General features: G+C 44.0%; 1 protein-coding gene across 1 annotated transcript in view; it reads left to right on the forward strand.

The window, feature by feature from the left end:
* The window catches only part of nme7 (NME/NM23 family member 7), an 86,259-nt gene that overhangs the window by 48,741 nt on the left and 14,151 nt on the right, over positions 1-23,367 (forward strand). The window contains exons 8-10 of the mRNA XM_061888310.1: positions 141-205; positions 3,318-3,386; positions 5,411-5,512. Of these exons, the coding sequence (XP_061744294.1) occupies positions 141-205; positions 3,318-3,386; positions 5,411-5,512 (236 nt within the window). The remainder of the gene's footprint in view (positions 1-140; positions 206-3,317; positions 3,387-5,410; positions 5,513-23,367) is intronic.

Here is a 23,367-nt window from a genome sequence, read left to right on the forward strand (position 1 = left end):
CGTCTTTATTTTTAAGATATCATGCCATGATTTTACCAGTCCGGCCCGCCTGGGAATAGATTTTTCTTCACGTGGCCCTTGAGCTAAAATGAGTTTGACACCCCTGTAATCATTTATACACGCATGTGCTTCCTTTGCAGGCCTCACCGGCAAGATCCTCAACTCCATCGCCGCTGCAGGGTTTCACATCTCAGCCTTGGAAATGGTAAATATAAACAACTGCTCATAAAACTATGGGAACGTGTAACTCACCTGAATCCGTACCAGAATGCTGGTTCTTGTTTAAAAGCCTTTCACTCTTAAAAAACACACCGCATATTGTCAGGTTTGTTAAGACTGCTGAACCTATATAGGATTGTAGCTCTTCATGCTAGTAAACAAATCCTTGCTATTTGTGGGGGTTACGTTTCGAGACCACTGCGAATAACACTCGTAAAGGACTGACCTATAACGATCCCTAAAAATGTATATTTTTAATGCTCTAAACCAGTGGTCCCCAACCACTTTATTATAATTTTTTATCTTTTATTTTATTTTATTAAATCAACATAAAAAACACAAGATACACTTACAATTAGTGCACCCCGAGGGTCTTGTGAGATGATTTTGGCTGCTGCCACATCATTATTAAGAAAAAACGACCGACAGGAAGACGAGAAACACGTTTTATTTCGACATACTCTCGCGCTGTACCTGTTGTCAAAACTCTATGGACCGACTGCACAGTTCCTGTCGTCACAGGTAGCGGGGGGGTTTATATTATAGCATCCCGGAAGAGTTAGTGCTGCAATGGGTTCTGGGTATTTGTTCTGTTGTGTTTATGTTGGGGAGGAGACCCTGCCCCAAGTGGAGGAGTTCAAGTACCTAGGAGTCTTGTTCACGAGTGAGGGAAGAGTGCATGGTGAGATTGACAGGCGGCGTCTTCAGTAATGCGGACGTTGTATCGATGCGTTGTGGTGAAGAAGGAGCTGAGCCGGAAGGCAAAGCTCTCAATTTACCGGTCGATCTACGTTCCCATCCTCACCTATGGTCATGAGCTTTGGGTCATGACCGATAGGATAAGATCACGGCTACAAGCGGCCCAAATGAGCTTCCTCCGTCCTTAGAGATAGGGTGAGAAGTTCTGCCATCCGAGAGGAACTCAAAGTAAAGCCGCTGCTGCTCCACATGGAGAGGAGCCAGATGAGGTGGTTCGGGCATCTGGTCAGGATGCCACCCGAACGCCTCCCTAGGGAGGTGTTTAGGGCACGTCCAACCGGTAGGAGGCCAAGGGGAAGACCCAGGACACGTTGGGAAGACTATGTCTCCCGGCTGGCCTGGGAACGCCTCGGGATCCCCCAGGAAGAGCTGGACGAAGTGGCTGGGGAGAGGGAAGCCTGGGTTTCCCTGCTTAGGCTGCTGCCCCCGCGACCCGACCTCGGATAAGCGGAAGATGATGGATGGATGGATGTTTATGTTGTGTTACAGTGCGGAGGTTCTCTCGAAATGTGTTTGTCATTCTTGTTTGGTGTGGGTTCACAGTGTGGCGCATATTTGTAACAGTGTTAAAGTTGTTTATGTGACCTGTATGGCTGTTGACCAAGTATGGCTTGCATTCACTTGTGTGTGTGGGGAAAAGCCGTAGGTATTATGTGACTGGGCCAGCACGCAAAGGTTTATTGGCCCTCTGTACTTCTCCCTACGTCCGTGTACACAGCGGCGTTTTAAAAAGTCATTGATTTTACTTTTTCAAACCGATACCGATAAATTCTAAATTTTAAAGCACTTATCGGCCGATGATATCGGCAGTCCGATATTATCTGACATCTCTAATAATAACACGGACAAAGTGCAAACTAGATAGGAACCAATTAGTAAAAACTAAACGTGCGACCACGATTGTTGCTCAACTAGCCACAATTTAGTTTGTTTTTTGAAAATGACAAGTGCAGGTATACATTTCAAAGTGTCAGGCAGAGAGTTCCATAGTTGCGGTCCTTTTATTGAAAAGGCGGTCTGGGCAACAGATGTTCTACGGAATGGCCTTTTGACGTTGCTCTGGTGGTAGATCTGGTACTACATAGCCTATTAAACATACCGTATTTCCTTGAATTGCCACCGGGACGCTAATTAATTTCAGACCTCTTTTCACTCCAGCATTTACCAAAGGAAAGCGGTAAAGGTAAGCATGCGCTAATTATTTTAAAACCTCTTCTCACTCCGGCGCTTACCAAAGGCATGCGGTAAATTTAGGCCTGCGCTTATAAATTTGGGTGTGATGTAAGGATACCATCATGAAAAGCACATTTAATTTAAAAAAACGTTATTATGATCTTACTTTTACTTATAAATGAAGTCCATGCGCAGCTCCTTCTGATCAAAAGCATCAATAACTTGTTTACAGAAGTCTTCCTTATCTTTCTTCAGTTTTAAAAGTCTCTCTGTCTGGATGGAGATCTTCCTTTATTACCTCCTGCTTCCATTGAAAGTCCAGTTTAGAAAACTGTTTTATTCTAGATATGTAATCCTCCATGTTAAAAGTGCAAGCGAGAGGAAAAAATAAATGATCGCTGCTTGTCACTTCTTCTGCAGCCGAGTAGTCGCAAGAAGGATCACTAGCGCCCTCTACCACCAGGAGGCGGGAGTCATTTAATGACTCATATTTGACACACGCAGCTACGGTATATTAATAAAACATAGCTGCTTACTGTTCTTTTTAGCATATTCAATAGCTTGGACCTTAAATCCTACTAAATAGCTCTTAATCTTCTTCCCTTTATGCGATGTCAAATTATTGAAATCAGCCTCCTCCATTTTGAAAATGATGACAGGTGAAGTGTCATATGTTAATTATTTGGCGAAATGAGTGTGACCCGGTGGAAATTTTCGTCATGCGCTAAGAAAAATAATATTTAGCGAAACTAGTTTGACCCGGCGTTAATCCTGAGCCGGCGGTAAGGCTAAGCATGCGCTAATTATTTTGCCAAACGAGTTGGACCCGGCAGTAATTCTATATACCCGGCGGCCATTCAAGGAAATACGGTATACAATATTCGAACGTTGTGGAAGGCCCCTTCCTAAGCAGTTCTTCCTAATGCGGAAGAACTACAACAGGCGGTGAACTGGGCCGCCACAAATGGACAAAAGTGTGTCACTTCATTAGTGCGAGCGTAGTATTAGTGTGGCCTCAGTCGGAGCACGTCGGGCACAGACTGCAGTCAAGCAAGCAGCTGCCAGTGATCCATGCAAGTTTTATTGGAATTATGATAATGCAAGCCTTCTAACTCCAGGCACGCACTCGTAACGCCAAATGTGTATTTTCTATTTCACACTCCCAGTTCAATGTGGACCGAGCCAACGCGGAGGAGTTCTACGAAGTCTACAAAGGTGTCGTGCAAGAATACATGGTGAGTACTACAAACCCCGTTTTCATATGAGTTGGGAAATTGTGTTGGATGTAAATATAAACAGAATACAATGATTTGCAAATCCTTTTCAACCCATATTCAGTTGAATATGCTACAAAGACAACATATTTGATGTTCAATCTCATAAACTTTTTTTTTTTTTTTTGCAAATAATAATTAACTTAGAATTTCATGGCTGCAACACGTGCCAAAGTAGTTGGGAAAGGGCATGTTCACCACTGTGTTACATCACCTTTTCTTTTAACAACACTCAATAAACGTTTGGGAACTGAGGAAACTAATTGTTGAAGCTTTGAAAGTGGAATTCTTTCCCATTCTTGTTTTATGTAGAGCTTCAGTCCTTCAACAGTCCGGGGTCTCCGCTGTCGTATTTTACGCTTCATAATGCGCCGCACATTTTCCATGGAAGACAGGTCTGGACTGCAGACGGGCTAGGAAAGTGACCCGCACTCTTTTGCTACAAAGCCACGCTGTTGTAACACGTGCTGAATGTGGCTTGGCATTGTCTTGCTGAAATAAGCAGGGGCGTCCATGAAAAAGACGGCGCTTAGATGGCAGCATATGTTTTTCCAAAACCTGTATGTACCTTTCAGCATTAATGGTACCTTCACAGATGTGTAAGTTACCCATGCCTTGGGCACTAATGCACCCCCATACCATCACAGATGCTGGCTTTTCAACTTTGCGTCGATAACAGTCTGGATGGTTCGCTTCCCCTTTGGTCCGGATGACACGATGTCGAATATTTCCAAAAACAATTTTAAATGTGGACTCGTCAGACCACAGAACACTTTTCCACTTTGCATCAGTCCATCTTAGATCTCGGGCCCAGAAAAGCCGGCGGCCTTTCTGGATGTTGTTGATAAATGGCTTTTGCTTTGCATAGTAGAATAGAATAGAATTAACTTTATTGTCATTATATTTGCATATAACGAGATTAAAGACTCCAATTTAAGGTGCGGTAGTGGGAACAAATATGGGGTGAAATAAATGACACAAGAGGTAATAAAGGAAAAACTAACAATTGAAATAAACAGACTACTATCCAATAAAAATAAGTCATTCTGTACAATATACAAACACTATAGAAGTACAAAATACAAATACTGTACAATATACAGAGCAAGACAGAAGTACCGAAGTAATAAATAACAATCAGTGACGGACGTATTGCACTCGAAGGGTAGTATTGCACAGTAGGGTATTAGGGCATTATATTGTATAGGGGTGAATTATTATTATTATTATAATTTAGAGTTTTAACTTACACTTACAGATGTAGCGACCAACTGTATTTAGTAATGGTGGTTTTCTTAAGTGTTCCTCAGCCCATGTGGTGATATCCTTTAAAGATTGATGTCGGTTTTTGATACAGTGCCGTCTGAGGGATGGAAGGTCACGGTCATTCAATGTTGGTTTCCGGCCATGCCGCTTACGTGGAGTGATTTCTCCAGAGTCTCTGAACCTTTTGATGATATTATGGAGCGTAGATGTTGAAATCCCTAAATTTCTCGCAATTGCACTTTGAGAAATGTTGTTCTTAAACTGTTTGACCTATTTGCTCACGCAGTTGTGGACAAAGGATGGGGCGAGGTACACCCCTTTCTTGTGAAAGACTGAGCATTTTTGGGGAAGCTGTTTTTATACCCAATTAGCCTGCACACCTGTGGGATGAGCATTCCTCAACTTTATCAGTATTTATTGCCACCTTTCCCAACTTCTTTGTCACGTGTTGCTGGCATCAAATTCTAAAGTTAATGATATGCAAAAAAAAATGTTTATGAGTTTGAACATCAAATATGTTGTCTTTGTAGCATATTCAACTGAATATGGGTTGAAAATGATTTGCAAATCATTGTATTCTGTTTATATTCACATCCAACACCATTTCCCAACTCATATGGAAACGGGGTTTGTATTCGTCTAAGAAAAGTTGGAAGTCACATCTGTGTGTGCACGCTTTCCGCCTGCCATCATATTTAGAGTTGATTGACACCCAACAGGACATGGTGACCGAGCTCTCTCTGGGTCCCTGCATGGTCCTGGAGATCCACGGCGCTGACGTAGCCAAGGCCTTCAGGGAGTTCTGCGGGCCCGCCGATCCGGTGAGTTCGCCTTCTCGCAACCAATTAGTGTGAGAAGCCCGACTTTCACGCAACCTTCAAATAACGTTAAGGCGTGTCGGCAACACATTCCTGCGAGGATGCTGGGGAAAGGCTTTGCAGGGCCGACCATGTGACCAAATGGCCATGTAATCATGTGATCTGTGACGGGCTCACATGACACAAGAGCGTACGTGTTAGTTGTTTTTTTAACACCTGACACACCCACACCAACACACGCATACTTGCAGTAAATCATGAATGTCACATTTGGAGGGTAATTGATCATTAATCAATTAGGAGTGAAGTGAAGTGAATTATATTTATATAGCGCTTTTTCCTCAAGTGACTCAAAGCGCTTTACATAGTGAAACCCAATATCTAAGTTACATTTAAACCAGTGTGGGTGGCACTGGGAGCAGGTGGGTAAAGTGCCTTGCACAAGGACACAACAGCATTGACTTGGAAGGCGTAAGCAGGGATGTAGGGACGAACTGTATTTAGTGATGGTGGTTTTCTTAAGTGTTCCTCAGCCCATGTGGTGATATCCTTTAAAGATTGATGTCGGTTTTTGATTCAGTGCCGTCTGAGGGATCGAAGGTCACGGTCATTCAATGTTGGTTTCCGGCCATGCCGCTTACGTGGAGTGATTTCTCCAGATTCTCTGAACCTTTTGATGATATGGAGCGTAGATGTTGAAATCCCTCAATTTCTCGCAATTGCACTTTGAGAAACGTTGTTCTTAAACTGTTTGACTATTTGCTCACGCAGTTGTGTACCTCGCCCCATCCTTTCTTGTGAAAGACTGAGCATTTTTTGGGAAGCTGTTTTTATACCCACTCATGGCACCCACCTGTTCCCAACTAGCCTGCACACCTGTGGGATGTTCCAAATAAGTGTTTGATGAGCATTCCTCAACTTTATCAGTATTTATTGCCACCTTTCCCAACTTCTTTGTCATGTTTACTTCCCATTTGTCATGTTTACTTGCCACCTTTCCCAACTTCTTTGTCATGTGCCAGCAACCCTCAATTTGCTGGCACGGCCGCTCTACCCACCGAGCCATACCGCCCCAAATTCCTCAGTAAATTCACCAAAACGTCACGGTGGAGTTATTGAGTCTGTTTAGCTGATTGGAGAGCTAGCGTCCGCAGCTAGTGGGTCCATGACGATGACTTCTGTTTTGTTTGATCAGACGTTTTACTGCCTTGTTACAAGCACCGTTTGGAAACAATTGAGGTGGCCAGGCGGCCATCGTACTGTTAAACCAACCTCCACCCCATAAACTTTGTGATACGTAACGGTACACCAAAATTTCGGTACAGTATGGTTCGGTTCCTTTTCGGTACAGTAAGAAAAGCACAAAATATACATTGTATCCTCCTACGTTGTGTAGTGAAGCATGTTTAGCCATTCCTCGTCCTGCAGTGGTCATCCACACACTGTGGATGCTTTTAAAAAAGACTTTTTATAAATAAAAAAGCCTTTTTATAGATATATGCATACTAGTTCTAGCTATTAGGCTGTTCTAGTTTTTATTTTTTTGTATTTTTATTATCTTTATTATTATTTTTAATACACTGTAGCACTTCGAGGTTGTTTGGTGCTTTTTACAAATAAAATCTATTATTATTATTATGGTACTTGTAAGAAACTTACTTTATTTGTCGCCATGGAGGCGAGGATTAGTGATTTAGAAGTAGCTAAAACACTGTGGATGGATGTTAGCCGCTAGCTCGCTAGCCATGTCTTAAAGCAGCTCTTCCCGAGGGTGTTTCAGTGTTATAACTTCAATCAATCAATCAATGTTTATTTATATAGCCCCAAATCACAAATGTCTCAAAGGACTGCACAAATCATTACGACTACGACATCCTCGGAAGAACCCACAAAAGGGCAAGGAAAACTCACACCCAGTGGGCAGGGAGAATTCACATCCAGTGGGACGCCAGTGACAATGCTGACTATGAGAAACCTTGGAGAGGACCTCAGATGTGGGCAACCCCCCCCCCCCTCTAGGGGACCGAAAGCAATGGATGTCGAGCGGGTCTAACATGATACTGTGAAAGTTCAATCCATAGTGGCTCCAACACAGCCGCGAGAGTTCAGTTCAAAGCGGTTCAAAGAGTCCTGTCCACAGGAAACCATCCCAAGCGGAGGCGGATCAGCAGCGTAGAGATGTCCCCAACCGATACACAGGCGAGCGGTCCATCCTGGGTCCCGACGAGCGGTCCATCCTGGGTCTCGACTCTGGACAGCCAGTACTTCATCCATGGTCATCGGACCGGACCCCCTCCACAAGGGAGGGGGGGGACATAGGAGAAAAAAGAAAAGAAGCGGCAGATCAACTTGTCTAAAAAGGGGGTCTATTTAAAGGCTAGAGTATACAGATGAGTTTTAAGGTGAGACTTAAATGCTTCTACTGAGGTGGCATCTCGAACTGTTACCGGGAGGGCATTCCAGAGTACTGGAGCCTTCATCTTTAGTTTTTACGCCAAAATGCGTCCGTTCTCCCTTTTCTGTCTACACCAGGGGTCACCAACGCAGTGCCCGCGGGCACCAGGTCGCCCATAAGGACCAGATGAGTCGCCCGCTGGCCTGTTCTAAAAATAGCTCAAATAGCAGCACTTACCAGTGAGCTGCCTCTATTTTTTAAATTTTATTTATTTACTAGGAAGCTGGTCTCGCTTTGCTCAACATTTTTAATTCTAAGAGAGACAAAACTCATAGAATTTGAAAATCCAAGAAAATATTTTAAAGACTTGGTCTTCACTTGTTTAAATATATTCATTTATTTTTTTTTACTTTGCTTCTTATAACTTTCAGAGACAAATTTTTAGAGAGAAAAAATTATTTTAGGATTTTTAAACACATATACCTTTTTATCTTTTAAATTCCTTCCTCTTCTTTCCTGACAATGTAAATCAATGCCATCCATCCATCATCTTCCGCTTATCCGAGGTCGGGTCGCGGGGGCAACAGCCTAAGCAGGGAAACCCAGACTTCTCTCTCCCCAGCCACTTCGTCTAGCTCTTCCCGGGGGATCCCTAGGCGTTCCCAGGCCAGCCGGGAGACATAGTCTTCCCAACGTGTCCTGGGTCTTCCCCGTGGCCTCCTACCGGTTGGACGTGCCCTAAACACCTCCCTAGGGAGGCGTTCGGGTGGCATCCTGACCAGATGCCCGAACCACCTCATCTGGCTCCTCTCCATGTGGAGGAGCAGCGGCTTTACTTTGAGTTCCTCCCGGATGGCAGAGCTTCTCACCCTATCTCTAAGGGAGAGCCCCGCCACACGGCGGAGGAAACTCATTTGGGCCGCTTGTACCCGTGATCTTATCCTTTCGGTCATGACCCAAAGCTCATGACCATAGGTGAGGATGGGAACGTAGATCGACCGGTAAATTGAGAGCTTTGCCTTCCGGCTCAGCTCCTTCTTCACCACAACGGATCGGTACAACGTCCGCATTACTGAAGACGCCGCACCGATCCGCCTGTCGATCTCACGATCCACTCTTCCCTCAATCGTGAACAAGACTCCTGGGTACTTGAACTCCTCCACTTGGGGCAGGGTCTCCTCCCCAACCCGGAGATGGCACTCCACCCTTTTCCGGGCGAGAACCATGGACTCGGATTTGGAGGTGCTGATTCTCATTCCGGTCGCTTCACACTCGGCTGCGAACCGATCCAGCGAGAGCTGAAGATCCCGGTCAGATGAAGCCATCAGGACCACATCATCTGCAAAAAGCAGAGACCTAATCCTGCGGTTACCAAACCGGAACCCCTCAACGCCTTGACTGCGCCTAGAAATTCTGTCCATAAAAGTTATGAACAGAATCGGTGACAAAGGACAGCCTTGGCGGAGTCCAACCCTCACTGGAAATGTGTTCGACTTACTGCCGGCAATGCGAACCAAGCTCTGGCACTGATCGTACAGGGAACGGACCACCACAATAAGACAGTCCGATACCCCATACTCTCTGAGCACTCCCCACAGGACTTCCCGAGGGACACGGTCGAATGCCTTCTCCAAGTCCACAAAGCACATGTAGACTGGTTGGGCAAACTCCCATGCACCCTCAAGAACCCTGCCGAGAGTATAGAGCTGGTCCACAGTTCCACGACCAGGACGAAAACCACACTGTTCCTCCTGAATCCGAGGTTGGACTATCCGGCGTAGCCTCCTCTCCAGTACACCTGAATAAACCTTACCGGGAAGGCTGAGGAGTGTGATCCCACGATAGTTGGAACACACCCTCCGGTCCCCCTTCTTAAAGAGAGGAACCACCACCCCGGTCTGCCAATCCAGAGGTACCGCCCCCGATGTCCACGCGATGCTGCAAAGTCTTGTCAACCAAGACAGCCCCACAGCATCCAGAGCCTTAAGGAACTCCGGGCGGATCTCGTCCACCCCCGGGGCCTTGCCACCGAGGAGCTTTTTAACTACCTCAGCGACCTCAGCCCCAGAAATAGGAGAGTCCACCACAGATTCCCCAGGCACTGCTTCCTCATAGGAAGACGTGTTGGTGGGATTGAGGAGGTCTTCGAAGTATTCCTTCCACCTATCCACAACATCCGCAGTCGAGGTCAGCAGAACACCATCCACACCATACACGGTGTTGATAGTGCACTGCTTCCCCTTCCTGAGGCGGCGGACGGTGGTCCAGAATCGCTTCGAAGCCGTCCGGAAGTCGTTTTCCATGGCTTCCCCGAACTCTTCCCATGTCCGAGTTTTTGCCTCCGCGACCGCTGAAGCTGCACACCGCTTGGCCTGTCGGTACCTGTCCACTGCCTCCGGAGTCCTATGAGCCAAAAGGACCCGATAGGACTCCTTCAGCTTGGCGGCATCCCTCACCGCTGGTGTCCACCAAGGGGTTTTAGGATTGCCGCCCCGACAGGCACCAACTACCTTGCGGCCACAGCTCCGATCTGCCGCCTCGACAATAGAGGTGCGGAACATGGTCCACTCGGACTCAATGTCCAGCACCTCCCTCGTGACATGTTCAAAGTTCTTCCGGAGGTGGGAATTGAAACTTTGTCTGACAGGAGACTCTGACAGACGTTCCCAGCAGACCCTCACAATGCGTTTGGGCCTGCCAGGTCTGTCCGGCATCCTCCCCCACCATCGCAGCCAACTCACCACTAGGTGGTGATCGGTAGAAAGCTCCGCCCCTCTCTTCACCTGAGTGTCCAAAACATAAGGCCGCAAATCCGATGACACATCTACAAAGTCGATCATGGAACTGCGGCCTAGGGTGTCCTGGTGCCAAGTGCACATATGGACACCCTTATGTTTGAACATGGTGTTTGTTATGGACAATCCGTGACGAGCACAGAAGTCCAATAACAAAACACCACTCGGGTTCAGATCCGGGCGGCCATTCTTCCCAATCACGCCTCTCCAGGTTTCACTGTCGTTGCCAACATGAGCGTTGAAGTCTCCCAGTAGGACAAGGGAATCACCCGGGGGAGCACTTTCCAGTACTCCCTCGAGTGTTCCCAAAAAGGGTGGGTACTCTGAACTGCTGTTTGGTGCGTAAGCAGAAACAACAGTCAGGATCCGTCCCCCCACCCGAAGGCGGAGGGAGGCTACCCTTTCGTCCACCGGGTTGAACTCCAACGTGCAGGCTTTAAGCCGGGGGGAAACAAGAATTGCCACCCCAGCCCGTCGCCTCTCACTGCCGGCAAATCAATGTTCACGTTTTTTTTTTTTTTTTATTGTAAAGAACAATAAAAACATTTAAATTTAATTCTTCATTTTAGTTTTTTTAATAAAGAATATTTGTGAAATAATTTTTCAAATTTATGATTAAAATTTAAAAGAAATATCCTGGCAAATCTAGAAAATCTGTGGAATCAAATTTAAATCTTATTTTAAAGTCTTTTGAATTTCTTTTAAAATTTTTGTTCTGGAAAATCTAGAGGAAATAATACATTTGTCTTTGTTAGAAATATAGCTTGGTCCAATTTGTTATATATTCTAACAAAGTGCAGATTTGATTTTAACCTATTTAAAATATTTCATCAAAATTCTAAAACTAATCTTAATCAGGAAAAATGACTGATATTCCATACATTATTTAAAAAATTTTTTCAAAAAGATTCGAATTAGCTAGTTTTTCTCTTCTTTTTTTCGGTCGAATTTAGAATTTTAAAGAGTCGAAATTGAAGATAAACTATGTTTCAAAATGTAATCATTTTTTGTGTGTTTTCTTTTTTAAACCGTTCAATTATTTTTTTCATTTATTCTCTACAAAAAACCTTCCGTAAAAGAAAAAAAATGTACGATAGAATGACAGACAGAAATACCCTTTTTTTAATATATATATATATTTATTTATTAAAAGTAAATTGAGCAAATTGGCTATTTCTGGCAATTTATTTAAGTGTGTATCAAACTGGTTGCCCTTCGCATTAATCAGTACCCAAGAAGTAGCTCTTGCTTTCAAAAAGGTTGGTGACCCCTGCTCTACACACTGTCTGCTTGTAAGTACTCTGTGAGTGTGCGCTGCCGAACATGCTCCTATGCTCGTAAAACCAGCAATGTCACGACGGGACGTCATGCCCTGGAACTGGTACTTTTAAAACAGAGTATAGTAGCGTTTTTGATTCATTAGTACCTCGATACTATACTAGTACCGGTACACCGTACAACCCATGGATGGATAGATGGAAATAACTATAATAGTCCATTTTTAATCGAATGAGCAGAATATTGAGTTTTCGGGGCTGTAGACGGGCAGACTATATCACTTGTGTGTGTGTGTGTGTGTGTGTGTGTGTGTGTGTGTGTGTGTGTGTGTGTGTTACTGGATGGTGCAGGTGCGTGACGTGAAACCTAATGGATGCGACGCCGGAGCTCTGTTGCCATGGCGACAAGGCGGGGGGTTGACGAGCTCCGCGGGTGAAGCGTGACTCAGCTGAGTCGTTTTTATAATCAACAAACAGTTCAGCAGGTTTAGTTTGTGTGTTCAGCGGCGCTTTTGTCTCTAGCCATGATTCTGACTATTGTCACGCGGCTGCCCTGATGGCGGCGCCACAAGCCGGGGGGGGGAAAGCGTGATTAATTAGCTAATGATTTCCAGGTCACCTGACCCCCCCCCCCCCCCCCCCTCCTTTTGTTGCCAAAATAATGATGTCCACGCTGCTGTTGGACTCAATACTTGCCCTCGTCCATTATTGTCTTGTAGATAATGTCCCTGTGTGGGCGGGGCCAATCAAAGGATCCAATCAAAGTCAGTCTACAGCAGGGGTCAGCAACCTTTTTGAAAGCAAGAGCTACTTCTGGGGTACTGATTAATGCGAAGGGCTACCAGTTTGATACACACTTAAATAAATTGCCAGATATAGCCAATTTGCTCAATTTACCTTTAATAAATAAATCTATATATATTTAAAAAATGGGTGTTTCTGTCTGTCATTCCGTCGTCCATTTTTTTCCATTTACGGAAGGTTTTTTGTTGAGAATAAATGACGAAAAAAACAATTGAACGGTTTAAAAGAGGAGAAAACAAGAAAAAAATTACAATTAAATTTTGAAACATAGTTTATCTTCAATTTCGACTCTTTAATTTTCAAAATTCAACCGAAAAAAAGAATCAATCAATCAATGTTTATTTATATAGCCCCAAATCACAAATGTCTCAAAGGACTGCACAAATCATTATGACTACGACATCCTCGGAAGAACCCACAAAAGGGCAAGGAAAACTCACACCCAGTGGGCAGGGAGAATTCACATCCAGTGGGACGCCAGTGACAATGCTGACTATGAGAAACCTTGGAGAGGACCTCAGATGTGGGCAACCCCCCCCCCTCTAGGGGACCGAAAGCAATGGATGTCGAGCGGGTCTAACATGATACTGTGAAAGTTCAATCCATAGTGGCTCCAACACAGCCGCGAAAGTTCAGTTCAAGCGGATCCAAGACAGCAGCGAGAGTCCCGTCCACAGGAAACCATCTCAAGCGGAGGCGGATCAGCAGCGTAGAGATGTCCCCAACCGATACACAGGCGAGCGGTCCATCCTGGGTCCCGACGAGCGGTCCATCCTGGGTCTCGACTCTGGACAGCCGGTGGTCATCGGACCGGACCCCCTCCACAAGAGAGGGGGGGACATAGGGGAAAAAGAAAAGAATCGGCAGATCAACTGGTCTAAAAAGGAGGTCTATTTAAAGGCTAGAGTATACAGATGAGTTTTAAGGTGAGACTTAAATGTTTCTACTCAGGTAGCATCTCTAACTGTTACCGGGAGGGCATTCCAGAGTACTGGAGTCCGAACGGAAAACGCTCTATAGCCCGCAGACTTTTTTTGGGCTCTAGGAATCACTAATAAGCTGGAGTCCTTTGAAGGCAGATTTCTTGCCGGGACATATGGTACAATACAATCGGCAAGATAGGATGGAACTAGACCGTGTAGTATTTTATACGTAAGTAGTAAAACCTTAAAGTCACATCTTAAGTGCACAGGAAGCCAGTGCAGGTGAGCCAGTATAGGTATATATGTATGTATATATGTATATAAAGGTATATACAGTATAGGTATATATGTATGTATATATGTATATAAAGGTATATACAGTATAGGAGTAATATGATCAAACTTTCTTGTTCTTGTCAAAAGAAGAGAAAAACAAGCTAATTCCAATCTTTTAGAAAAAATTTAAAAAAGAGTTTATGGAACATCATTAGTAATTTTCCGTGGTTAAGATTAATTTTAGAATTTTGCACAAATCTGCACTTTGTTAGAATATATAACAAATTGGACCAAGCTATATTTCTAACAAAGACAAATCATTATTTCTTCTAGATTTTCCAGGACAAAAATTTTAAAAGAAATTCAAAAGACTTTGTAATAAGATTTAAATTTGATTCAACAGATTTTCCAGATTTGCCCGAATATTTTTTTTGAATTTTAATCATAATAAGTTTGAAGAAATATTTCACAAATATTCTTCGCCGATAAAACCGAAGCTAAAATGAAGAATTAAATCAAAATGTATTATTCTTTACAATAAATTAAAAAAAATACTTGAACATTAATTTAAATTGTCAGGAAAAAAGAGGAAGGAATTTAAAAGGTAAAAATCCTAAAATCATTTTTATGGTTGTATTTTTTCTCTAAAATTGTCTTTCTGAAAGTTATAAGAAGCAAAGTAAAAAAATAAATGAATTTATTTAAACAAATGAAGACCAATTCTTTCAAATATTTTCTTGGATTTTCAAATTCTATTTGAGTTTTGTCCCTCTTAGAATTAAAAATGTCCAGCAAAGCGAGACCAGCTTGCTAGTAAATAAATAACATTTTTTAAATAGAGGCAGCTCACTGGTAAGTGCTGCTATTTGAGCTATTTTTAGAACAGGCCAGCGGGCGACTCATCTGGTCCTTACGGGCGACCACCGCGTTGGTGACCCCTGCTCTACAGTGTTTTTCAGGCCAGAGCAATCAATCAGAGAGTGACATCAGTCACAGTGCTGTTGCTTCTCCTTGTTTCCCTTACCTCACAAAACACGACATAACTGCGACACATCGGGAGTGGCGCGACCCGGCCGGGGGTCACCAACAGGACGCTGGCGGCGGCGCGCGCTCCGGACGTCACCGAGGTCACCGTGTCCATTTATATTTGTTTATTCTCACAATGGACTATTGAATAATTGATAAAACTACACATGACTGGACAGCTGTCAGCCCGAATAATCAAGACTGACTCTGCCCCGCCCCCTTTTGTCTTATTGATTGATCAGCTGGTGCAGTCACTGACTGACGTGTTGTCCTGCCCTTTCCAACACAGAACCACACTGGTGAAATAGTCCCTTCCAGGGTTAAACTGTGGCCATTATTAACGGGACTCTAACTGCTGTGTTGGATCCGCTTTGGACTGGACTCTCGCGACTGTGTTGGATCCATTATGGATTGAACTTTCACAGTATCATGTTAGACCCGCTCGACATCCATTGCTTTCCTCCTCTCCAAGGTTCTCATAGTCATCATTGTCACCGACGTCCCACTGGGTGTGACTTTTCCTTGCCCTTATGTGGGCCTACCGAGGATGTCGTGGTGGTTTGTGCAGCCCTTTGAGACACTAGTGATTTAGGGCTATATAAGTAAACAATGATTGATTGATTAAAACCTCTCTGACATGTTTGACTGTCACACAAAGTTCAGTTAGTTAGTTTTAGAATATAACTAAAATAAAGCTAAACTAAAGTTGTTTTACAAACCCCGTTTCCATATGAGTTGGGAAATTGTGTTAGATGTAAATATAAATAAAATACAATGATTTGCAAATCATTTTCAACCCATATTCAGTTGAATATGCTACAAAGACAACATATTTGATGTTCAAACTCAAATAATAATTAACTTAGAATTTCATGGCTGCAACACGTGCCAAAGTAGTTGGGAAAGGGCATGTTCACCACTGTGTTACATCACCTTTTTTTTTACCAACACTCAATAAACGTTTGGGAACTGAGGAAACTAATTGTTGAAGCTTTGAAAGTGGAATTCTTTCCCATTCTTGTTTTATGTAGAGCTTCTGTCCTTCAACAGTCCGGGGTCTCCGCTGTCGTATTTTTTCGCTTCATAATGCGCCACACATAGCATAGCTCGGTTGGTAGAGCGGCCGTGCCAGCAACTTGAGGGTTGCAGGTTCAATTCCCGCTTCTGCCATCCTAGTCACTGCTGTTGTGTCCTTGGGCAAGACACTTTACCCACCTGCTCCCAGTGCCACCCACACTGGTTTAAATGTAACTTTGATATTGGGTTTCACTATGTAAAGCGCTTTGAGTCACTAGAGAAAAGCGCTATGTAAATATAATTCACTTCACTTCACACATTTTCCATGGGAAACAGGTCTGGACTGCAGGCGGGCCAGGAAAGTGCCCGCTGAATGTGGCTTGGCATTGTCTTGCTGAAATAAGCAGGGGCGTCCATGAAAAAGACGGCGCTTAGATGGCAGCATATGTTGTTCCAAAACCTGTATGTACCTTTCAGCATTAATGGTGCCTTCACAGATGTGTAAGTTGGGCACTAATGCACCCCCATACCATCACACATGCTGGCTTTTGAACTTTGCGTCGATAACAGTCTGGATGGTTCGCTTCCCCTTTGGTCCGTATGACACGATGTCGAATATTTCCAAAAACAATTTTAAATGTGGACTCGTCAGACCACAGAACACTTTTCCACTTTGCATCAGTCCATCGTAGATGATCTCGGGCCCAGAGAAGCCGGCGGGCTTTCTGGATGTTGTTGATAAATGGCTTTCGCTTTGCATAGTAGAGCTTTAACTTGCACTTACAGATGTGGCGACTAACTGTATTTAGCGACGGTGGTTTTCTGAAGTGTCCCTGAGCTAATGTGGTGATATCCTTTAGAGATTGATGTCGGTTTTTGATACAGTGCCGTCTGAGGGATGGAAGGTCACGGTCATTCAATGTTGGTTTCCGGCCATGCCGCTTACGTGGAGTGATTTCTCTCTGAACCTTTTGATGATATTATGGAGCGTAGATGTTGAAATCCCTAAATGTCTTGCAATGTCACTTTGAGAAATGTTGTTCTTAAACTGTTTGACTATTTGCGCACGCAGTTGTGGACAAAGGGGTGTACCTCGCCCCATCCTTACTTGTTTTTAGACCCAATCATGGCACCCGTACTAAAGTTCTATTAGTGCAACATTTCCTTGTCCCTCTCCACCTGTTTGCTTCTTATGTTTGTGTATAATATTTGTAAGATGCAGAATGAAAGCCATAGAAACATCCTCCTTAAAGGACATTGTGCATGATGTCATCATCATGGCCAGTCAGCCAATGTCATTAAAGCTATGGCAGGAAGGTCACTTCAGCAGCACACACCTAACATGATTACACCAGCTTCTTGTCTGCCTTGCAAGCACACTTCCAAATACTTGCCTCTTTCTTTCTCTTGCCCCGAACTTCCTGTCCTATCAACATACTCCGACTGACCTCTGGCAACCTGCACCATCATTCATGGTGCTAACATTACATTTTAACATCATGCTAAGTTAGCAACATTAGCATAGCGATGTGAGCTACATGCTAACATTACATTTTAACATCAAGCTAAGTTAGCAACACTAGCACAGCTATGTGAGCTACATGCTAACATTGCATTTTAACATCAAGCTAAGTTAACAAAACTAGCAGTTATGTGAGCTCTATGCTAACGTTACTTTTTAACATCATGCTGAGTTAGCAACACTAGCACAGCTATGTGAGCTACATGCTAACATTGCATTTTAACATCAAGCTAAGTTAGCAAAACTAGCACAGCTATGTGAGCTACATGCTAACATTGGATTTTAACATCAAGCTAAGTTAGCAACACTAGCACAGCTATGTGAGCTACATGCTAACATTACATTTTAACATCAAGCTAAGTTAACAAAACTAGCACAGTTATGTGAGCTCTATGCTAACATTACTTTTTAACATCATGCTAAGTTAGCAACACTAGCACAGCTATGTGAGCTACATGCTAACATTGCATTTTAACATCAAGCTAAGTTAGCAAAACTAGCACAGCTATGTGAGCTACATGCTAACATTGCATTTTAACATCAAGCTAAGTTAACAAAACTAGCACAGTTATGTGAGCTCTATTCTAACATTACATTTTAACATAATGCTAAGTTAGCAACACTAGCAAAGCAATGTGAGCTACAGGCTAACATTACATTTTAACATTATTGGTGGGTTAGTAGCACTAGCATAGTTATGTGCGCTACATGCTAACATTGCGTTTTAACATCATGCTAGGTTAGTAACACTAGCGTAGCTACATGCTGACATTACATTTTAACATCATACTAAGTTAGCAACATTAGCATAGCGATGTGAGCTACAGGCTAACATTACATTTTAACACCATGCTGGGTTAGTAACACTAGCATAGCTATGTGCGCTACATGCTAACATTGCATTGTAACATCATGCTAGGTTAGTAACACTAGCGTAGCTATGTGAGTTACATGCTAACATTACATTTTAACATCATGCTAAGTTAGCAATATTAAAATAGCAATGTGAGCTACAGGCTAAAGTTAAATTTTATCATGCTGGGTTAGTAACACTAGCATAGCTATGTGCGCTACATGCTAACATTGCGTTTTAACATCATGCTAGGTTAGTAACACTAGCGTAGCTATGTGAGCTACATGCTAACATTACATTTTAACATCATGCTAAGTTAGCAACATTAGCATAGCGATGTGAGCTACATGCTAACATTACATTTTAACATCATGCTGGGTTAGCAACACTAGCATAGCTATGTGCGCTAAGTGCTAACATTGCGTTTTAACGTCATGCTAGGTTAGTAACACTAGCGTAGCTACGTGAGCTACATGCTAACATTAAATTTTAACATCACGCTGGGTTAGGAACCCTAACATGGCTATGTAAGCTACATGCTAACATAACATGGTGCTAGGTTAGCAATACTAGTATAGCTATGTGAGCTACACGAGGGTCAGTGGTGGCATTATGTCCAGAGGAAGTATATTTTTCCTTCATGACGACATAAAGACACTATTTTTTTAAAATAAAAAGGCAAACTTTTTGAGTGCTTCTTTAAAAAGTGTTGATGTCCATGAAGACATTTTACTGTCAGAACATCAATAAAAAGTCACTTTTGCACAATAAGAGGCCTTCAAGTGAGCACCTGTGTGAAAGGTGCATACAACATTCCACAGGCAGCATCCTGAGCGTGTCCTTCCAGCAAGGACACACACACACACACACACCAGGAAATGAACACCCCCCAATAGGGAAGAAGGGGGCGGGGCAAGATAAAGAGAAGCAGACGTGATTGACACACTGACGTCATGGCTGAGACCCTGAGAAGACACGGCCATCGCCGATTGGTGGAAAGACGGTCACGTGACCAAGTGTTGTGTGCCGCCGAGGACCGTGTCCGACAGGAAGTCACCACAGCAGTCCATCTTGGATTTTACTTCTGCTTTGTCTCCTGCGACTAAGACTTCTTCTCATCTTTCACCTCTCACAGGCGGACACACACTCGACTATTTACCATCAATCAATGTTTATTTATATAGCCCCAAATCACAAATGTCTCAAAGGACTGCACAAATCATTACGACTACAACATCCTCGGAAGAACCCACAAAAGGGCAAGGAAAACTCACACCCAGTGGGCAGGGAGAATTCACATTCAGTGGGACGCCAGCGACAATGCTGACTATGAGAAACCTTGGAGAGGACCTCAGATGTGGGCAACCCCCCCCTCTAGGGGACCGAAAGCAATGGATGTCGAGCGGGTCTAACATGATACTGTGAAAGTTCAATCCATAGTGGCTCCAAGACAGCAGTGAGAGTCCTGTCCACAGGAAACCATCTCAAGCGGATCAGCAGCGTAGAGATGTCCCCAACCGATACAGGCGAGCGGTCCATCCTGGGTCCCGACGAGCGGTCCATCCTGGGTCTCGACTCTGGACAGCCAGTACTTCATCCATGGTCATCGGACCGGACCCCCTCCACAAGGGAGGGGGGGACATAGGAGAAAGAAAAGAAGCGGCAGATCAACTGGTCTAAAAAGGAGGTCTATTTAAAGGCTAGAGTATACAGATGAGTTTTAAGATGAGACTTAAATGCTTCTACTGAGGTAGCATCTCGAACTGTTACCGGGAGGGCATTCCAGAGTACTGGAGCCCGAACGGAAAACGCTCTATAGCCCGCAGACTTTTTTTGAGCTCTAGGAATCACTAATAAGCCGGAGTCTTTTGAACGCAGATTTCTTGCCGGGACATACGGTACAATACAATCGGCAAGATAGGATGGAGCTAGACCGTGTAGTATTTTATACGTAAGTAGTAAAACCTTAAAGTCACATCTTAAGTGCACAGGAAGCCAGTGCAGGTGAGCCAGTACAGGCGTAATATGATCAAACTTTCTTGTTTACATGCTGCTTATCTCTCTCACACACACACATACACACACACACACACACACACACACACACACGCCACCTCGCTTATTAAATGTGCTGTTTATCAACGTTGAGTTCAAGGTCTGTGGGAGAAATGAGCTCCATGAGAAACTAATTATCCTCGTGTGGAAGAAAGAGTGGAGGCCATTTTGGAATTGTTACTTCCTACTTGGACTTTCCCTCCAGGCCGCTCTGCTTGAAGCGGCTGACACGCCACACACATGTTCCCTGTCACGCACATGTCAGTGTGGTCTCCCATGGCATTAGGGTGGCCAACCACGTCATTTAAAGTGGTCAACCATCTCATTCAGAGTAGTCTTCCACATATTTAAAGTGTCCTTCCACGTCATTAACGTGGTTGTGACAGACTCCTGCTGTCGTCGTGTGGGTTGCGTGGACCACCCAGGAAGGACATGGCTTTTCAGCACAGGTTTGACTCTTCATTTTCCAATAAAGCTTTTTTCCCCAGCTCGGATCGCTCTTTCAGCTCCTCTCCGTCGCTCTTTCAGCCGGCGGTGTCGTCGTCTCCCGTGTGCTGTTCTCTGTCGCTCTATGCTTGCTCTTGCTTCTTCCTGCACTGCATCTGCTGCGGACACTCCTCCTCCTTCTCCTCTCCTCATCTCTCCTCCTTCCCTTCTTTTATATACTGCGAGGAGATAGGTAGATTGTTTACCGGTGTTTGAGCCACGCACCCGATCTCGATTGCAGCGGCGTTGCTCCGTTCCGCCGCATTCTCCGCCTCTTTGCCGCCATCTTGAGGGCTACAGCATGTTCTGCCCCGCTGTTAGCCCGTCTGCTCCACCTCTCCACAGTGGTCTTCCACATCATTATTGTGGCCTGCTACATCATTTAATGTGGTCTCCCACATCGTTTAATGTGGCCAACCATGTCATTCAAAGTGGCCTTCCACATCATTTAATGTGGCCAACCATGCCATTCAAAGTGGTCTTCCAAATAATTAAAGTGACCTTCCACGTCATTTAATGTGGTCTTCCACGTCATTATTGTGGCCTGCTACATCATTCAATGTGGTCTCCCACGTCGTTTAAGGTGGCCAACCATATCATTCAAAGTGGTCTTCCACATATTTCAAGTGGCCTTCCATGTCATTTAATGTGGTCTTCCACATCATTTAATGTGGCCAACCATGTCATTCAAAGTGGTCTTCCAAATAATTAAAGTGACCTTCCACGTCATTTAATGTGGTCTTCCACGTCATTATTGTGGCCTGCTACATCATTCAATGTGGTCTCCCACGTCGTTTAACGTGGCCAACCACGTCATTCAAAGTGGTCTTCCACATATTTCAAGTGGCCTTCCACGTCATTTAAAGTGGTCTTCCACGTCATTTAATGTGGCCAACCATGTCATTCAAAGTGGTCTTCCAAATAATTAAAGTGACCTTCCACGTCATTTAACGTGGTCTTCCACGTCATTATTGTGGCCTGCTACATCATTTAATGTGGTCTCCCACATCGTTTAATGTGGCCAACCATGTCATTCAAAGTGGTCTTCCACATATTTCAAGTGGCCTTCCACGTCATTTAATGTGGTCTTCCACATCATTTAATGTGGCCAACCATGCCATTCAAAGTGGTCTTCCAAATAATTAAAGTGACCTTCCACGTCATTATTGTGGCCTGCTACATCATTCAATGTGGTCTCCTACGTCGTTTAATGTGGCCAACCATGTCATTCAAAGTGGTCTTCCACATATTTCAAGTGGCCTTCCACGTCATTTAATGTGGTCTTCCACATCGTTTAATGTGGCCAGCCATGTCATTCAAAGTGGTTTTCCAAATAATTAAAGTGACCTTCCACGTCATTTAATGTGGTCTTCCACGTCATTATTGTGGCCTGCTGCATCATTCAATGTGGTCTCCCACGTCGTTTAAAGTGGCCAACCACGTCATTCAAAGTGGTCTTCCACATATTTCAAGTGGCCTTCCATGTCATTTAATGTGGTCTTCCACATTTATTGTGGCCTGCTACATCATTCAAAGTGGTCTCCACGTCATTTAAAGTGGCCAACCATGTCATTCAATGTGGTCTTCCACATAAAGTGACCTTCCCCGTCATTTAATGTGGTCTTCCACATTTATCGTGGCCTGCTACATCATTCAATGTGGTCTCCCACGTCATTTAAATTGGCCAACCATGTAATTTAAAGTGGTCTTCTTCATAATTAAAGTGGCCTCCCACGTCATTTGACGTGGTCTTCCACATCATTTATAGTGACCTGCTACATGATTTAATGTGGTCTCCCACATTGTTTAATGTGGCCAACCATGTCATTCAAAATGGTCTTCCACATAATTAAAGTGACCTTCCACGTCATTTAATGTGGTCTTCCACATCATTTATAGTGACCTGCTACATGATTTAATGTGGTCTCCCACATTGTTTAATGTGGCCAACCATGTCATTCAAAATGGTCTTCCACATAATTAAAGTGACCTTCCACGTCATTTAACGTGGTCTTCCACATCATTTATAGTGACCTGCTACATGATTTAATGTGGTCTCCCACATTGTTTAATGTGGCCAACCATGTCATTCAAAATGGTCTTCCACATAATTAAAGTGACCTTCCACGTCATTTAACGTGGTCTTCCACATCATTTATTGTGGCCTGCTACATCATTCAATGTGGTCTCCCACGTCATTTAAAGTGGCAAACCATGTAATTTAAAGTGGTCTTCTGCATAATTAAAGTGGCCAACCATGTCATTCATTAGGGGACAGCGTGGCGCAGTGGGGAGAGTGGCCGTGCACAACCCGAGTGTCCCTGGTTCAATTCCCACCTAGTACCAACCTCGTCACGTCCGTTGTGTCCTGAGCAAGACACTTCACCCTTGCTCCTGATGGGTGCTGGTTGGCGCCTTGCATGGCAGCT

The sequence above is a fragment of the Nerophis ophidion genome, linkage group LG26 (genome assembly GCF_033978795.1).
Source record: "Nerophis ophidion isolate RoL-2023_Sa linkage group LG26, RoL_Noph_v1.0, whole genome shotgun sequence".
In the NCBI taxonomy this organism is placed as follows: domain Eukaryota; kingdom Metazoa; phylum Chordata; class Actinopteri; order Syngnathiformes; family Syngnathidae; genus Nerophis; species Nerophis ophidion.